Source organism: Glycine soja, chromosome 11, assembly GCF_004193775.1.
Source record: "Glycine soja cultivar W05 chromosome 11, ASM419377v2, whole genome shotgun sequence".
NCBI lineage: Eukaryota > Viridiplantae > Streptophyta > Magnoliopsida > Fabales > Fabaceae > Glycine > Glycine soja.
In genome coordinates this window covers 18,802,800-18,822,243 of record NC_041012.1, presented here as the reverse complement: position 1 = coordinate 18,822,243, position 19,444 = coordinate 18,802,800, and the positions used below count along the sequence as shown (strand labels likewise).

Sequence of the window (19,444 nt, the reverse complement as noted above, 5' to 3'; positions counted from 1 at the left end):
TATTTTTATTTTCCGAACTAGATTTTAGTTAAAAAGTTAAATTATAATTTTGATCTTTTAGAACTAAATTTTTATTTCCAGAGTTCAAATAGCCTATTGACATGATTTTTGTGTGAAAAAAAATTAAATAAAATAAAAAATAACAAATGTTTACTAAGAATTAAACTCATGTCCCTTTTATTTTATAGAAAAAACAATAAATCATTAAAAAAATTGTTTATTTAACTATATTAACATTATTTTCTATTATCATTAAGAGTATTATACTTTTTCAAATTATCAAAATTTATAAATTAAAATATTTAATATATAAATTTTTTTAATTTATATGCTTATTATAAAAATAAGGATACTAAATATATTGATTTAGAAATAAGAGAATCAAAATTACATATTTAAAATTATAAAGAATCAAAATTATAATTTAGCTTAGTTAAAAATTAAAATATTATTAATTTCACAAGCAATAAAATGAAAATTTTATAACTTTAAAGGTACAATTAATTATTATTAATTTCAAAAATAAAAGAGGCTAAATTTATATATTTTTTCCATTCTTTTATAATTATCGTCCTAGATTATTTTACATAAATAAAATAAAAATTAATAAATAGATAAAAAAATAACAATTTTATAAAATAAACTTTATTATCATTTATTTTTTATTTTTGTAATTCATATCATTAATATGATAAAAAATATAAATAAAAAGAAGTAATTAATATTGCGTTAAGAAATTAAAATGTAAATTATTTGAGAATATATTTTTTACACGATATGTGGCAGAAGAATATCTTTTTTCTTCTTTTTCACCCCTTTTTTCGATTTATACAATAACATCACAGATAAAAGGAAAACAAACCGGAAATTTCTATTTATGGGTAGTAGTTGTTGAGGAATTGATGAAACCAATGTGTGTTGCTTAAATATTTGTTAATTTGTCGTGAAGAAGATTTAACACGCCCCATGTGAGCGCGTTCAAGTATTTTTCTCTCTGAACAATAATGTTCTATGGTGGGTAAAACATTCATCATCGCAACAATTTCAATCCCAATAATCATTAGTTCTCACATTGACTTTTGATCCCCAATGTTCTCGATCCATTTCCTTAAAATCAAAATAAGAAACTATGCAATTTGCCAGAACACAGATTCCAAGAATAATTACTGTCCCATTTTCAAAATCCCTATTTACTATTTAGTTTTCATTTCAAATTCTTTTTAGTTTTTTCAATGCAATTTTCCCAAATTTTCCCAGTTTCATCTTCAAGGTTTGTCAAGCCCGATTTCCCCACAGATTTATTTGAAAATTTTCCTAATTTTTCTAATTCATTGTATGTTGCTTCAATGGCTCTCAAAACCCAATTAACAGATTATGGTTTCTTTGATTTCTGACAAATTTTCTATTTGTTGCAGAGACTTCTAAGCTGCCCATGACTCATGCCCAATTTAAAATGAGAAAGGAAATAATTTGACATGTAAGATTTTCTATTAGAAAACCTTTTTCTTTTCTTACCTTTTATACCTTTCTTATTGCCATTGGCCATTGTTTATGTTTCTCCATGATGTGATGCAAGAGTTATTTGCAAGATGATCAAATATGTTGAGTGCTCTTATATCTTCATGCAGAGAGGTGATTGACAAACATATGGCTATTCTCAAATTGTAGCCTCAATTTTTTTGACTTGGTTTCAAATATTGGATGGTGGAGATGTCTGTTCAACATGAAAATTCTGATGCCAATGGTGTATCAGGTAAAATCTTTTTATTCGTTTTTCACTTCTTCTCTCCCAAAGGCATGTGATATAGGTGTTTTATATAAAAAAGATTCAATCCATTTGTATATGATAGGATCATTTTATTCACATTTTCTTTTCTCCTCTTTTTTGGGTTAAAAAGTATATGCAAGACTAATCAATGGATGAAAAGGGATAATGCAATTTCCTTTTTTCTCGAGGAACTAAAAAACCATGATTCTTATTAAATGTTTAAGTGACTAGGGATGCTAATACCAGAATTTTATTGAGTTGCTCATATTTAAAGATTATTTGGATAATTATTTTCTTTCTTGAAAATTTTGGTACTCTTATTCTTATTGTTTTCTTATTTTGATTTATGAGAGAATAACAACTTTAGATCTTGCATCTTGAACTATGTAGCATTAATCTTTATTAGCTTTATTTAAGTACACCATAAAATAGTTTATTTTTTAAATATTAAAATATATCTATCCACCTTTTATTGATAACTGCATTAAATTATTATTTTTATTATGGATCAGAAATCATGAATATCTTCCAACCCACTAGTTTATTTTCACACATATAAATATAGTGAAATTTTATATCACCTATATCAACCCATTTAATTAATATGTTAAACTATTTAAATTGGTGAAATGATAGGATTATGTTTTCTTTAGATTTACTTTTTAAGTGAGTAAGTTGAGTTTTCAAGGAGAGAAAAGCTTGGCTTCCAAAAAGGTGAATCTCCATTTCTATGAAGCTATAAATAATTAGTCAAATAGAGATTTGGTTAATTGTTAGTTTGTAGCAACTAGCGAGACCAAAAAAGTGGTAAAGACTTGAAGACAACTGGTGAGTTTCAAAATTAGTAGGATACAAGCCATTTTTATATTTTATAAGATTAGTGCCTGTATTTATTAGTGGAAGTTACTAATAGTGATCTCTCTTGTAATTTCTTCAAAATTTATGATGATACCATAACGGACTAACTTTAAAATGAAATATCTCAACTGTAGGATCAGGATCTTGCCTTTATGATCTCTTATGTTCTGAAACACCAAGTTTGAATAGTCAAGTTCTTAGAGATCGATGGATGTCTTCCGGTATTTGACCCTTTATATTTTTCTTTCTATTACATTAATGCACTGTTTGATAGTCTTTGATCATAAAATCCATGTTTAACTTTTTTTTTTTGACAGAAAATGCACGTTTAACTTAACAATTTAGCGTTAAGGGAAATGCATGAACATTAGATAGAGTTGATCCTTTTAATGAATTTTCAGTTTTACCCTTTTATTAATATTTTTCTCTAAATAGAAAATACTCATTAATCTTTGTTAGGAGATAAGCTCTATGATTTCCTTATTATTGTTATAATTACCAAATAACAATAAAAATTTAAGACTTAAATATATATTTTAGTCCCTATAAAATCAACAAAATTTTGATTTTAGTCCTTATAAAAAAAAATTGACTTTCATTCCTCAAAAAATTGAAAATTTGTTTTCGATCCCTACTATTATGGAACACTCATCAACAACTTATGTGTTTAGCAAAAAAATCAAGTGATCATCATAAATAACACCCACTAGTATTTGAAATTTGTTAAGTGCAACCAAAGAAATACATATTTCTAGACATCTAAATGATGATCGCACTTATGTATAAAATAAATCATATTAAAAGAAAAATACTCATCTTATATGCATTCAAGGTTTCCAATGAAAAATTATCACCATTTTTTAGTAGAAACAATTTTATACCAATATAATGGTTAAAAAAATAATTTACCACACACTTGACAAATATGCATAACTAGACACCTTATGCCTAAGGCCCCCAATAATATCATGTTCGGATATTTAGAAGCTTGTGAAAAATCTACCATATCATATTATGTCTTGTGTAAAATCTACCATTCAATAATACTTCCTCAGTATATCATATTCTAAGAAAATGAAATTTTAACAATTGAAACTTGAAAATATCAAAAGTCAATCTATCATTGACAACACGTGAATTACTACTTGTACCTCAATATATTGCTTATCATCTACATATGGATATTTGATTAACTAATGAACCTTCCTAATCCATGAATGAATTAAGGGTTGCATTATAATTACCTTCTCATGCTAGGATGCTCCTTGTTTTGACTTTTGTAATATAATGAAATATCAGATATTGTAAACAATTTCCACTGTTTTGTGATATATTAAGAAAAGTTGTCTCTAATTATTATATATAAAGACAACATAAGAGCTATTTTACAACTGAATTAAATAAGATGAAATAATTTTAAATAATAAGAGATCAAAGTACCTCCAAAGCACCTCTTGTACTATCTTTAGTGTAGTTCTTTTTTTTTTTATCGGTAAATATTAACATTTGTCAATTTTTGTTACAAATGTTAATAGGAAAAATTTGAACCCACAACTTCTTCTTCTCTCCTTCACCCTTCTCACCCTTAAATCTCATTCTCAACTATTAACTCATCCTTATAGCTCCCTTTTTATTATAGTTCTTAACCTTAATTATTATCATTTTGTAAAGAAATTTTACTGCAGAAGCTTATTTAATTGATTATTTTAACTTTGTTTCATTTTCCATATGGATTACTAGGTCCACAAAAAAGGCTAGATAATTTGATGCGTCAAGCTGGGAACAAGTATTGTGCCGACTGTGGATCATCAGACCCAAAATGGGTGTAAGTATTAGCTTGAATTTTAAAGAAATTTTGTCTATGTATTACTCACTGCTTGTGTTGTTTTATAATATTATCATGAATCATGGACTAGATGTTATTTTTCTGGACAAATCTTTTCATTGATTGTCTAAGTTAACCGAGAAGATAGATATATGCCTTACATCAACATATATACACTTGAATAGAAACATCAATTTTAATGTGTTTTATTATTTGCTTCCTATCATGGTGAGCATCCTATCCTATCAACATACATTTCATGTATCTTAGTGAATTCTTGACAAGTTTAATTTGTTCAACCTTTTTTCTCCTTAGTAAAGTTTTTCTATCCTATTTTTGATGTGCCTCAGTAACTAATATCATGATGAGAGTCCTTAGATATTATTCCAATGCTTTATTTTTTATTTTTATATTACTAGAATAATGAAGGAAGAATATTTGGGTACATGGAATATGATAAAAATTTATTAGGAACTTAGTTTCGAAAAAAAAGAAAAATAATCATATTATTTGTATTTAATTGGTTTTGTTCACACCATTGGTTGAATATATTAGGTCTTCAAATAATGGAGTATTTATTTGCATCAAATGCTCTGGTGTACATAGAAGCCTAGGTGTCCATATATCAAAGGTATGTTGTGATAACATAAGTATTTTGAGATAAGATATTGTAAGTATTGTTCAAAACCTCACTTATCTATGTAACACAATCATCATCTTTTCCATGTCTATAGTTTTGGCAAGAAATGACAGGGTTGTCAATATTAAAACTATTTTGAGGATATTGTTTCTTCAATATCTTCAGGCTCCAGCTATATGGAAAACATTTATTTTACTGTGGACTATGTTTACATATTCTTATAATACAATATTCAAACGGAGGTTGTTTGATATTAAAAAAATTATGAGCAAATGTTCATAATTTTAATTAATATTTTGGATTCTTTACTATTTTTTAAGATACATATAACCAACGACATGATTTTGTATCGGTTCCTTATTTTCTTTGTTGTTCATCATTCTCTTGTTGTCAACTTAGTCTCATGTTCAATTTGTATAGAAGTGCATGATCTCGTCATTAATTGCTAGCAAATGTGAGAAATATACTTGATAATGCTTTTACTTGAGTGGTTATAAACAAGATATATAATAATTAAGTGAAGGTCATCGGAGAGAACGAACAAAATGATAAATAAAATTTTACTTAAGAACACATGTATTTGATGACCACCTTTAATTTTTAAACTATTATTAGGAGAAAAGTAAACAAAAATGATAAATGAAATTTGTTAGCTTACATTGGAAAGATAGTTAATATGATTAATTTTTTAAAACAATTTTCTAATCAATTTGGTACCTTGTCTACTAATTATGCAATCCAAACATCTTGGTGGGAAGGGAGTACTTTAAGGCCTTTCCCCTTATCCCAATGTATCCCTACATGTTCTTACATGCATTTACTTGCATGTTTAGGAATAAAAGTTCTAACGTGATTTGACATTACCATAGGTTCTATCACTAAAGCTAGATGAATGGACAGATGAACAAGTTGATGCATTGGTGAATTTGGGTGGAAATACAGTAATTAATATGAAGTATGAAGCTTGCCTTCCAAGTAACATAAAAAAGCCAAAACCAAATTCTTCCATTGAGGAGCGCTATGATTTTATTAGGTAATGGAAAAGCACACACGCACACACATACACACATAATCCATAACTCTATTGCAAAGGTACATCATTGTGATTCGCAAATATAATTTTATTATTCAGGAGAAAATATGAGTTTCTACAGTTTTTGAATATTGAAGAGAATTTGTCTTGTCCCTTTGTACCATCTCATGCAAGAAGTTCCTCAAGCAACAAATTTCCACAAGACAAAAAACACTATGATAAACAAGCAACTAAAAGTCGTATTGGGAGCGCATTTCGAAATAGTTGGGGAAGAAAAGATTCTGAACATAAGAGTTCAAAGAAGAGCAACTCATTGGTAATGTTTCATTGGATTATAGCTAGTTGTATTAGTCGTTTATCAAATAAATTGTATAACTCTTTTTGAAATAATCTAATGCAAGAAATATATTGTAAATATGCATTTTTACCAAGAAATATATTTATGTTTGTATGTGATATGACGAAAAGAATGGCTTAAATAAGATTTAGTTTTCAGGATTTGTTACACTAAAAATTTTATGATCTATTTTCCCATGTGAATTTGATTTCAAAGCATTACTAAGAAACATGCAACTTGAGAAATTGAGCATTTATATATTATTTGATATATTTTTCTAAGTAAACAACAAGAGAAAATGATAAGTCTTAACCTATTAAAATTTTCTTTTTTAAATCTTGTTTCTCCCTATTTACTCTTATATAGGCAGGTATGGTTGAATTTATTGGGTTGATCAAGGTCAATGTGGTTAAAGGCACTAACCTTGCTATCCGTGATGTAATGAGTAGTGACCCTTATGTCATCATATCTCTTGGTCACCAAGTGAGTTTCTTCATCTCTTAACTACTTGGAACCATTCATATATGTAAAATAAACTTAACAAGAACTAACTTTAATATCTATGCTTGCTTTGCAGTCAGTGAAGACACGTGTCATAAAGAGTAGTTTAAATCCAATTTGGAATGAAAGCTTAATGTTGTCAATTCCTGATCACATTCCACCTCTTAAAGTGGTAAGTTGAATACCATTTATTGTGAGTAATCATAAGAAAAATTATCACATTAATCTGTTTTTGGTAATTAATACTAATAATTAATCTTAACCTCAAAAAAAATACCCATTATCTTGCATTAGACTTTATTCAATTTTTTTCTTCAATAATAGATTAATAATTATTTTTGTAATGGATTGTTGTATGGAAATCATCCTTAATATCCATTCAACTTTTTTCTTTCATTAAAATTGAAATTTGGGGTTTAGATTTCAATGGTTAATTGTTAAATGAAAATAAATAACGAAGAAAGAGCTTGATTAATTTTTTTAACATCAACAAAGATATAATAACATTTTTAATGAGAATTTTTTAAGTTACTTTTTATGATCCCCACAGTATATTTTGTGGTTCCTATAATGTCATGTCATTATAAAAAAATTCATATACAATGTTGCTCTAATGGTAAGAAACTCTTAAAAACTTCAAGAAACTCACATTTTTATATTTTTATTTTTACTTAATTATGGTGTTGTTATTGTTCTTTATGGCTATATAAGAAATAGTTTCTTACACAAGATACAAATCTTATTTTTTAAAAATTCTCTTTGCCACATAGATTTACTCTAATGGAAAAAAACTATAAAAAAACAGTTTTTTCACTTAAAAAATCATTCAAGAAACTCTCATCGGAGATATTTAAGTTTAAAGAAAATTTAAGGGGATGGTGGACAAAAGTAAAAGCTTGGTCTATGACTTTCAAGTTATCGGTGTTTTTAGAAAGAAAAAAATACAATACTTAATCTATGTTTTTTTAAGAAAACAATAAAGATATTTCATTCATAATAAGTGAGGAAATACAATGAGGAACGTGATTGAAAACTACTTGCATATAATCTTGACACCCTAGCTAAGTTGTGGGTGACATGATTAGCTTGTCGTCGTACATAACTCACCACTGAGTTTGGGAAACTAAGAAGAAGCCTTTTACATTTATTGTTGTAAAACAGATTTACCAGTGGAGTTATTGTATACTTTGTCCACTATAACTTTAGCAACCATCTCGACATCAATATTTTGAGAATTCTGATCATTTATCCATGTAAGAGCATGCAATAAGCTCCATGCTTCCGCTTCTATTGGATTCGAAGAGCCATTCGTCCGAGCTGTTTGAGCTACCATGAAATAACCTCCATTCGTTCCTTACACAAAGGCCCATTCTAAGTATGTTTTGATCATTGAAAATCGAAACATCAATATTGCACTTCAAACGAAACGACCTGCGGGTGGAGGATGCCAAGCTTCATATCGTTGTTGTTGGTGAATAGGTTCAAATGAGAGAGTTCGCGCCTGGTTCCATTCAAACAAATGTTGGTATGCAAGAGAGACCAAAATTGTTGGAGGAATTTCAGTATGCTACCATATTTTCTCATTACCTCGACACCAAATAGTCCCACGGATAACTGCCTACTTGCTACAATCATCGTGATGCAAGGATTTTATGATGTTGAATATGAGTTTTGAGATACCTTTAGCTTGATGCACTAGAGGCTGAATTTCCGTCCAAAAGCCAGCTACAACCCAAATAGAAACTATATTTTCACAACCAAAGAAAATGTGCCAATTGTATTCTAGATTGTTATGGCAGGAATGACACGTTGAAGGGAATTGCACTCCCTTTGATTGGAGCCTAACTCTTGATGAGAGACAATCACGTTGAATCATTTCTCCATCTCATGCCTTCCCTTATCGCCACCTGTGAAGCAAAGATATTACACCAAACAAAACTTGGATTATGTCCAAGATTGACATCCAATAAATCAACATGAAAAAACTATTTAGCTTTGAACAATTTAAAAACAATAGTATCTTGGTTTGAGATGAGCCTCGTACCTTGCTTCCTTAGTATAGACAAATTAAAAGTGTGAAGATTTCTAAAACCTATGCCTCCAAACTCTTTTTCATTGTAAGTCTATCCCAACTCATCTATTTTATATCTCTTGAATTGTTGTTAGAACACCACTAAAAAGATTTCATCATCTTTCGAAGGTTATCCTCAAGGTAAAAGAAAAACACCCATGCAATAAGTAGGAATAGCTTGAGCACGAGACTTAAGAAGAAATTATTTTCCCACCTTAGAGAATTGTTTTCCCCTCCAATGGTAGATCCCTTGCCACATTTTATCCTTTAGACACCCAAAGACTGTCTTCTTCCTTCCAATAATAGAGGAAAGACCAAGGTATTTTCCTACTCGAATGCTTTTTGAAACACCCATGTATGAAAAGGTAAGGTGATAGTGAGTCACCTTGTCTTAGACTTCTTTCTAGAGAAATTGGTTCTATAGAAAACTGAATAGTTTCAAGATCAAGTTTCATCTCGGTCACCCATTTTTGTCATAACAATCAACAAATAATTCCAGTCAACCCTATCAAAGACTTTGTTGATGTCAATTTTCAAGGCTATCTCACAAGCTTTACCTTGTGTTTTACATCTTATATGGTGGATCAACTTAGATGCAATAACCAAATTGTTAGTGATGAAACAATTTTCTATGAAGGTTGATTGTTCCTTATAAATGCATTTTGAGAGAAAAGGTTTGATTCTGTTTGCAAGAGTTCTAGAAATAATTTTTGTAAAGGACATTGCACAAGGATATAAGCTTGTAATCTTTCATGGATTGAGGGTTAGGGATTTTGGGAATAAGGATCATGGATGTTTTGTTGACTTTAGGGGGAAAGTAGCCATTTTCTAGCCAAGTAGTGGCTGCTGCAAAAATCTATGGGCCATAAAGATACCAAAATATTTTGTAAAACGCAACATTTAGATTGTCATAATGCATTTGGAAAAGAAGTGATGTGGTCAACATTTAATAGATTTTGAAATTTTTTAATTCATTCATAGTAAAAGGGGCTAACAGGGCAGAATTATCCTCAATAGATATACAAGAAGTGATGTGGTCAACATTTAATAGATCTTTAAAATTTCCAATAAGAAACAAACCATCAAAATAATTATTTGCAATACAACCAATATCTTTATGCTCATGGAGATTGTTCCATTTTTCTCCATAGAAGTGATGGTGTTAAACTTTTCCCTAGTTGTGGCAATTGAATGAAAAACTTTGAGTTTATGTCTCCTTCCTTTAGCCAGAAAGTTTTTGCTTGTTGCTTCCAGTAAGCTTCTTCTTGGGCAATGAGGTTTGAGAGTTTGTCATTGATCTCCTTGTATTCATCATGAAATTGCTTGAGAAATTTCAATTGTTGCCTGCCATCATCAATATGGGTACGAAATTTTGATATAATTTTCCTTCCCCATGTGTTGACTCATTTGTGCATGAATTAATTATGTCCATGATGTTGTTAGAACAGAGTTAATTCTACCACTTTCAACAATTTTTTCTAGTTCAGACTCAAGGAGCCAAGAATTTTCGAACATGAAAAAATAATATTTTTTATCTTTCTATCACCTGAATTTAATTTTAGAAAGATGAGGGAATGATCAAACTTTGAAGAAATCATATTTGAGAGCTTCGATCGAGGGAATATACGAATCCATTCCAAAGTGACCATTGTTCTAACTAACTTTTAGTCAACTGCATCAGGTTTTCCTTTTCTACGAGCCTATGTATTTGTAGCCTTCCATGGGGAGGTCATGCAGATTACAATTAGAAATAACTTCACGAAAGCCCTGAATGAGCCAATTTGAGTGATTTGAAAGGTCAATCTTATCATAATTGGAGAGGAGTCCATTGAAGTCTCCAAAGATGTACCAGAGGGAGATGGAAGAAGCAACAATTGAACATAGAAGCCTCTAAGACTCACTATTTCTTTCATGTTCAGGAAATCCATAGAAACCAGTTAGTTGCCAAACTAATTTTCTTGGGACATGAATTTCAACATTTATGAAGTTGGGGGGAGAAGTTGATGAGATTACAAGTAAATGGATGCTTCCAAAGTAGAGCAAGACCTCCACTTCTACCATTTATATCAACAGAGAAACATGAGTCAAAACTGATTTGCATATTCATTTCTTCAATGCGTTGAGAATAAACCAGAGTTTCATAAAAAAGATTTCATCTGGATGGTAAGCACAAATGAGGTCTTTTAGAATAGGAACTACACTTGGGTTGTCTAAGTCCCTAAAATTCTAGCTTAGAAGAATCATTGTCCCTGCAGACCTCTTTGTTAGGGCCTGCCAAAAAAAATGGTGATCATTTTTGGGAGGTGTATTTTGTGTGTTACGAAGGGTAAGGTTTAGGACATGGGAAGATAAACTATTTGGGTCTTGTTTGTGGTTTGGGATTTGTGAAGTGATAGTGGGTGGATATTTGGGTTGGGATAGTTGTGTCGATATTGAGGTCTAGGATTATTAGTATTTGGTATATGTGGTTGTGTATGCTTGATAGGGTTGGTTGTAGGGTTTAGTGATGTTAAGGGTGTATTTTGAAGGTTTGAGGGTGCAGAAGGTATACGGTTAGTGGTGTTTGACGTGAGGCTAGGTGAAAGATTAGGGTTTTGGGTAGAATTGGCAAAATTATGTTCAAAAGGATCAAAACGCCTCTTTTTCTCCCCAACAATGATTTCTTGAATGTTATCCTTCTCTATAATCATTACACCATTGGTATTGGCCTTGGATTACTGCAATGATTGGTTAATCATCAATTTTGGATTTTGAAAAGGTGTAACCAATTTTTTTTGCCCATTTTTCATGCTCTTTATTATATGCATTTATGCTGGTGTCCCCTCCATAATTATGGCTTTGCTTCTGTTGCTCAATAACAAATTTTGCATTAGTTGGCATTTTGTTAGAGTCGTCGATGTTTCCTTGCCAGAGATATGGGCAAGAAGGTGTTGACATAGAACTTTTAGGGCCAGCTCGTATCTTTGTTCCCCATTTTTGTGAGTCATTATCTTCATCCATTATCAGCAGGTGCTTGTCGTTGTCATCATTATGACCCATTAGTCCGCAAAGATAACAATATGGCCCTAACCTTTCATATTTAAGGTGGACTTTTGCTACTTTTTCTCCTGATTCTTGGCGTTTTCTTAATAGGCTTCCTAACATCGAGGAAAACTGGAATTCTCATATATGCCTCCAATAGCTAGAATTGTTCTTTTCAACATACTCAATTTTCTCAGGTGTTTGCCAATATTTTGTCCCACCCCTTGGGACATGAATTCGACTGGTAGTTCATGGATTTGAATCTAAAAAGACACATTAAATAATGGGGCATTTGCTGATTTTGCCCTTCGTTGATGACACTCAATATAAGCAAATGCTTGTTGAAATTTCATGGGCCTCCCTTCAAAACTTTTTGGATATCAACATGGTAAAAAAACTGGAATAAGAAAGTGTTGGCATTGATGTCAGTAATTGAGACACCTTATAGAGGCCTCTAAATGAGTGACATTCTTTTCTTTCATGATATAACTTCTCATTGGCCTGTCAGTCAAGAATCTTCCAAGCAAACATAAGGAAGGATCAAAACCGGCATTGGAAATAGCTTTTATACGTATATTTGTTTTTGGGTTCTCATCATCAATGTTGAGGTTATCTAGGTTTGGTTCTTTCATGGCTATGTCAGGTAAACACTCCAAAGGAAAGATCAAAAGCTCACACAATCTAATACAGATAAGGAAAGGGTTAGGATTAAAAGGAAAGGATCAATCACAAATTCACAAGGATTATATGGGATACTACTCACATAGAGACAAAATTAGAGGAATCTATGTTAAGAATTCAAAACTAGGAATCAAAGGCACATCTACTTATTTAATATTTGTCAAAATTATATTTTTCATAACCATTTACATGAGTTAAAGTTTATATTGAACCAACTATTAAATCATCTTCTAATATATCCTAATGATTATATTAATAACTCAGAACTTCCTAGATATGCAATATTATGATGAAATATCACATTATTTGTTTAAATACAATATTATGATGAAATAATATAAATTTAATTATACTTTAAATATCAAATTATTTGTTAAAATACAATACTATGATGAAATATCAATTAATTTTTAAATTATATAAAAAATTTGTAGGCTTAATCTATTCCATAAAAATTTCAACACCATAAAAATTTCAACACATACATTAGAAAATTTGATAAAATTTAACTTTTATGAAAAAGTTATTAAAGGTGACATTTCTCACATTTGATACCCAATGTCGTTTAAATTTTACACCTAATATTGCTTGATCTTGTCCTAAATTTGTGAAATTAACTTATTGTGATGCATATCTACAGCTTGTGTATGACAAAGATACTTTCTCAACGGATGATTTTATGGGCGAGGCTGAAATTGACATCCAACCTCTAGTTTCAGCTGCAAAGGCATATGAAAAATCTTCAATCAATGAGTCCATGCAGCTTGGAAAATGGGTAGCAAGTGGCGACAACACTCTTGTTAAAGATAGTATCATCTCCCTTGAAGAGGGGAAGGTCAAACAGGAGATCTCAGTGAGACTTCAACATGTTGAAAGAGGAGTGTTAGAGATTGAACTCGAATGTGTTCCTCTAACTCAATAGTTGAGATAGATGTTAAGGGTCAAAACTTAGCATAACACAATTTGGAGCATTATCACTATAGATGTCCTTTCTCTGCTCTCCTTTGTACAATATGTTGTGACTGTGACCATCCTTCTATAAATGAACAAAATATGAAATATCAAAAAGAGTTTAGGGGGAAAAAACTTATTGATTAATCAATTGTAAATGCTGGTGGTAAATTTATAAGTGAATTGGTTAAGATTAAAAGTTATTTAATATCATATAATTTTTTTAAAAAAATGATGTTTTTATGCTTTAATTTGACCATTCATGATTCCTGAATGGTCCTTGAAGAATAATTTTGTCACTATAACATTAAAGTGAAATATCCATACGCTCTGTTAATACTAACTGATTGATTACTTTTAGTAAAATTTTAAGTATTTTTTTCTCAATCACATTTTTTTCATTCACAAACTTAAGACCTTAAAGAATTTAAGTCCAATTTCATTAGAATCAATATCTTATTAATAATTATTAGATTAATAAAGTTTATTATTTATAGAAGTTTTTATTTATTAGTAATGATTAGATATTTAGGCTTACCATCTATTGTTGGAAGGGAGAAGAAGGCATCTTTAGTTTCATTAAGGACAAAATGTGAAAAAGAATGAATGATTGGTCTGGGAAACATCTCTCTAAGGCGGATAAGGAAATTCTCATAAAATTATGTGCTTAGGTCATTCCATCTTATTGTATGAATGTCTTCTTTCTCTCTGCTACTTCTTTAGAGGATGACTTGCTAAAAATGATAAACTCTTTTTGGTGGGGTAAAAAAAGTGGATCGACAAGAGGTATCATTGGATGTGCTGGTACAAATTAATTATTAAAAAGGAAAATGGAGGAATGAGATTTAAAAATCTTCATGCTTTTAACTTATCTATGCTAGGAAACAGGGTTGAGATTTCATATCTAACCTTGACGCTATGATTTCAAGTGTGTTCAAAGTTAAATATTTTTCCAATGTAGATATTTTGGATGCTAATTTGAGACATAATCCAAGCTATGTTTAGCATAACATCCAGGCTTCACGGATTGTGACAAGGGAAAGCACAAGATGGAGGATCAAAATGACAATCGGTGAATATTTAGAATCAATCATGGTTATTAAAAAAGAAAGGTAATTCTTATGTCTCTACTCATCCTCCTTTTGGTCTAGAGAATATGAAAGTCAATACTTTAATTGATCACCACACGAGTACTGGGAGGTTTGATATCATAACTCAGATTTTCAATAACATAGGCCTCCAACATATTTAGAAACTGCCTATTTTAAATGTTGCCGAATGTGATGCTTGAATATGGAAATTTACCAAGAATGGGTTACATTCTGTCCACGCTGCCTATATGGATAACTTATCTGTAAATGATCATTTTAAAGTAGATGGAAACTTGAAGCAGCTTTGGACATTGCACATTCCTCCTAAAATCAGGCACTTCATATGGAGGAATGTGCAAATTTTAATGTCTACCGTCCCGACAAAGACTCAGAACTAAATGTAATTAGTTGCTTTCTTTTCTCCTAAACTCGTTGGTGAGTTTTATCAAGAAGCAAGCAAATTTTGTTGTTCACTCATTAACTAGGGCATCAATCTTATATGCTAGCTCTCACCCTTTCCATCACATTTCCGATTGGATTTCTGAGCTTATTTTATGAAATAACATAAGTTTATTCCTCTAAAAAAAGTGACTAGAACTTTGATGCAGCAACCATTCCTATTTCCTCATGTAAGAAATATGATAAAGCATTGAAGTAAACTAAATATCCAAACCAGAGAATGACATGCTAACATCATACAAAATTATATGGTAAGAAACTAGATATAACCCGTGAAAGTTGAATTTTCAATAATTCATAATAAACAACAAAGTCATATATATTATCCACGGATCACTTATCAGTTTTAATTTGATGGGTTTGCCGTAATCTCAAGGCACCTTTAGCTACAAATCCACTGCCACCACCAATGGCAACTGAAACAGACTTCACTGCCATCAATTGCGACTGAAAAAGACTTTGTAGCTCTCTCAAGTCTCCACTGTCGGCAACACAACAATCAAAGAAGAGAGAGAGAGAGGGAGAGTATTGCCATAGATTAGACTATGAAATAGTTTAGAAAATTAGGTAGTGTTTCATAGTTACATAAAAATGTGAGAAAATCACTAATTAGAGAAATATCAAGTTTAAATTCTTACATTTTAATTCAATCAATATATATATAATTTAATAAAGAATAAATAATGTAAATGATAGTTACATAGAAGTATTCCCGATATTTATAGCGAAAAATTATGATTTATTTTGCATTAAAAAATATACAACATAATAAATAGAGAAAAATACATTTGTGTATCCGAATATGCATTCTTGAAGTAACAAAATTTATCTTCTATAGTGTGAAGAAAACTATATATGTATCCACACTAAAATACATGCGATCAACTTATGAGTGGAACTCTAAAGAGCAAATCCTGTATTTACTTTTCAAGTATAAAATTAGGCTTGAACTTTAGTTTGTGTTTGTCTCATGTAAATGCTTTTATTTATAATGTTAAAGAAATATGCATTTGGGTCTTTTTTTTATAGAAAAAAGAAATATTTAAAATACTTTTATATCTCTTTATCTTTATAAAAATAAGAATTATCTTATAATTGTGATATAAGACAAAGATAATTTATACATGACTAATTACAATTACAATAATTAATCACATTCTTAAAAGTAGTAATAGAATATTATTCTTATTTTATGGATAACTTCCACATTTATAAAGTAATACTCCCCTTTTTATATTAATTATAGGTGCTAACAAAAAATATAATAATATTCCACTAAAATATTTATTTGATTAAATTAAATTCTATAATTTAATTATCAAATAAATTATTTTATTTTGCAAAGATTGGAACACTCATTTGTTGTGATCTTGTAAGTTCAATGTTAAACCAGTAGTAAATTTATCATAATTAATTTACTACGCAATGTAAGCGTCTAGCAACACTACTTAACGTCCGAATAACATAAAATAACATCTTTTACATTCAAGAATCAATAGAAGAATAAGGTAATATTTTTTTCCATCATTTATAGCTCAAGGTTAATTATAGAATATAATATTATTATCAAACTCTAATAAGTTAATACATTTAATCAATTAATGACTTAAAACTTTTTTCTTCTTTCATTCAATTGTCTTGACCAATGTCTTAATTCTATCATAGAGCTCAAACTCATTACTTAGAGTTGATGGATTCATTCTTGATTAATCATTAATTCTACAAGTATTTAATCATATCCAATATTCATTTAACTAGTGTCCTAAGACATTAGATGTCCGAAATTAAAATTATAACAGGTAACTTGTATAATCTCATGTTAAAGGAAACTATATTATATTTCTTCTTGAGAATTTCATATTGACATATCAAGGTAATATTAACTATTAAAAATTCTCAATTGAGTCATTTCAACTATAACATCCACGTATACATAATCTATATATGTAATTTAATAAATGAGATTTATTAATCTTTATCCAATAAAAACAATTACATATATATTTTGATCTATCCGGATTATTGATGTCCTATTCACAATAATCCTACGATCAAGAATAATTTAGATTGAAATTATATAAGACTTGTTTCTCATTATCATAACTTTTATCATGATAACAAGTCTCCGATTTTAATCAAGGACTTGTCAAATTAATAATTTAATAAAATAATAAATATGATAATAAAATAAAGAACAATTTTTTACTAATATTGATAACATGAAGGATTGGATCTTAAACATACATATTTATTTCCAACACTAAACATATTTAAGAATTAAATTATATTTTTATGTATAATTTTTAATTATATTGTAATTAGTATTATAATTATAATATTATTTATTTAACTATTAAAATAATGATTCTATTTTTAATAATTATAAAAATAAAATATAAAATTACTACATAATTATACAATTATGTATTATATATATAATAGAATTATACATAAATATATAACTACATATTAATAATTATAAAAATATAATAGTGGGATGGGAGGGGGAGTGACATACCCAACCCTGCCTCACCTCTGCTTCCCCAAGTCGGGAAAAATCTAAGCCTAATCTTAGTCAAAGTGGATTTTTCCTGTCAAACTCGGAATAGGGTTACATGGGTACCTACGTGTTTGATTTTTATTGTCATGTTTAAAAGAGATTCACCAATTATATATAAAAAAGGATAAATGGTTAATTTCGTCACTGAAAGTATGAAACATTGACAAATTAATCTTTGAAAGATGAAAAATTCAAATTTAATTTCTGAATGTGAAAAAGTAAAACTTTAATGAAAATTATAATTTAATGACAAGATGGTCTTACAAATTTAACAACAAAATTATATAGGATTAACATGTGGTTTAATTAAGATTATTAAAATGATCGAATTAATGTAGTTTTTAAAAGTTAATTAATACAATATAATTCGTATTTTATGAGTATATTTTTTTTAGAGAATCTTTTATGTTTATAGCTTGGAAAATAAACTCTTAATAAAATCATTTAATAAGAATATATTGATAATATAGAAGTTTTTTAGACTGTTATTCAATTATTAATTGTTATTTATAATAATTATTTTAAAAGTTATAGACAAAAATATTTCTAATTGATTGATAATATAAAATTTTACATAAAGATTAAATTAATAATTGTATAATGATCTTGCTTTTATTCTCTCAAATTTAGGATAAATTTGATTTTGATCTCTTAATTAATAATTTTTTTCTTTTTAATCCTTCTATTTTATGAAATGTTATTTTTAGTCCTTTGAAAGTGAATTTAGGAATTATAAGGTGCATATTTTCTGCTCATTTTAGTTTTCTAAAGTCAAGTTCGGGGATTAAAAATAATATTTTATGCATTTGAGAGATTAAAACATAAGAAATATCTCAAACTTAAGAGACTTAAATCGTCAAATTTCTATTCAAATTAAAATTATGATTCTAAATTTTAACTTATTCTTTGTCCAAATTAAAATTAAACTATTAATCACATGCTGGCATGACTGATCATCTTATAATTGAAAATTAGAATTCCAAATTATAATATCAATTTTTCCTGTAATCATCTTATTTTGAAAATGTTGCAGTATTATTTTGCTCTTTGGTCAAGTATACTAAAAATATTCATAAGCCAGCATCTCCTATATCTTGAACAAGGAAATAAGATCAGAACTTTATGCTTCGTCCAGAAGGGAAAGAAAGCAACAAAATTTACATTGAAAAGCTCTAATAAAAAACAAAATCAGATAAAATGTCTACATCAGCAGATTGTGTTGTCGGCATATTCTCTATCTTAAGCCAGAGTATTACAAAGAACTATTTAAAGTTAATTTGTGTATGGAAAAGAATAGTCATGAATGTTCTTTTTCTCCTCTTCTTTCATTCGCTTTCATTTTATTTTTATATATAGGTAAAATTGTATTTTTGGCCCCTCAATTTATCTATAGTTTTGAATTTGATCTCCCAGTAATTTAATTTACAAATTGAGTCCTCCTATTTTGTAAAATCATGCAATGTTGGTCCCTTAGACCACAATTGAACGTTGACAGTTAGCAAGTGAAGTTGACTAGCAAGTGATGTTGACGGTCACGTGTCACGTTCTTATTGGATGATGACTATCACATGTCATGTTCTGATTAATCAATGAAAACAATAATGCATTTCATCCTTCATAGAGTTGACATCCAATCAGAACATGACAC

General features: G+C 29.1%; 1 protein-coding gene across 1 annotated transcript; it reads left to right on the top strand.

Annotated features, from left to right (window-relative positions):
* The first annotated feature begins 957 nt into the window (after positions 1-957).
* On the top strand, positions 958-13,833 carry LOC114375847 (probable ADP-ribosylation factor GTPase-activating protein AGD11). Its single transcript, XM_028333712.1, has 11 exons — positions 958-1,014; positions 1,416-1,477; positions 1,629-1,753; positions 2,761-2,847; positions 4,367-4,451; positions 5,007-5,082; positions 5,961-6,124; positions 6,224-6,440; positions 6,828-6,944; positions 7,039-7,134; positions 13,376-13,833. Exons 3-11 carry the CDS (start codon positions 1,702-1,704, stop codon positions 13,655-13,657), a joined length of 1,176 nt encoding a protein of 391 aa, XP_028189513.1. The 5' UTR covers positions 958-1,014; positions 1,416-1,477; positions 1,629-1,701; the 3' UTR covers positions 13,658-13,833.
* The last annotated feature ends 5,611 nt before the right edge of the window (positions 13,834-19,444 follow it).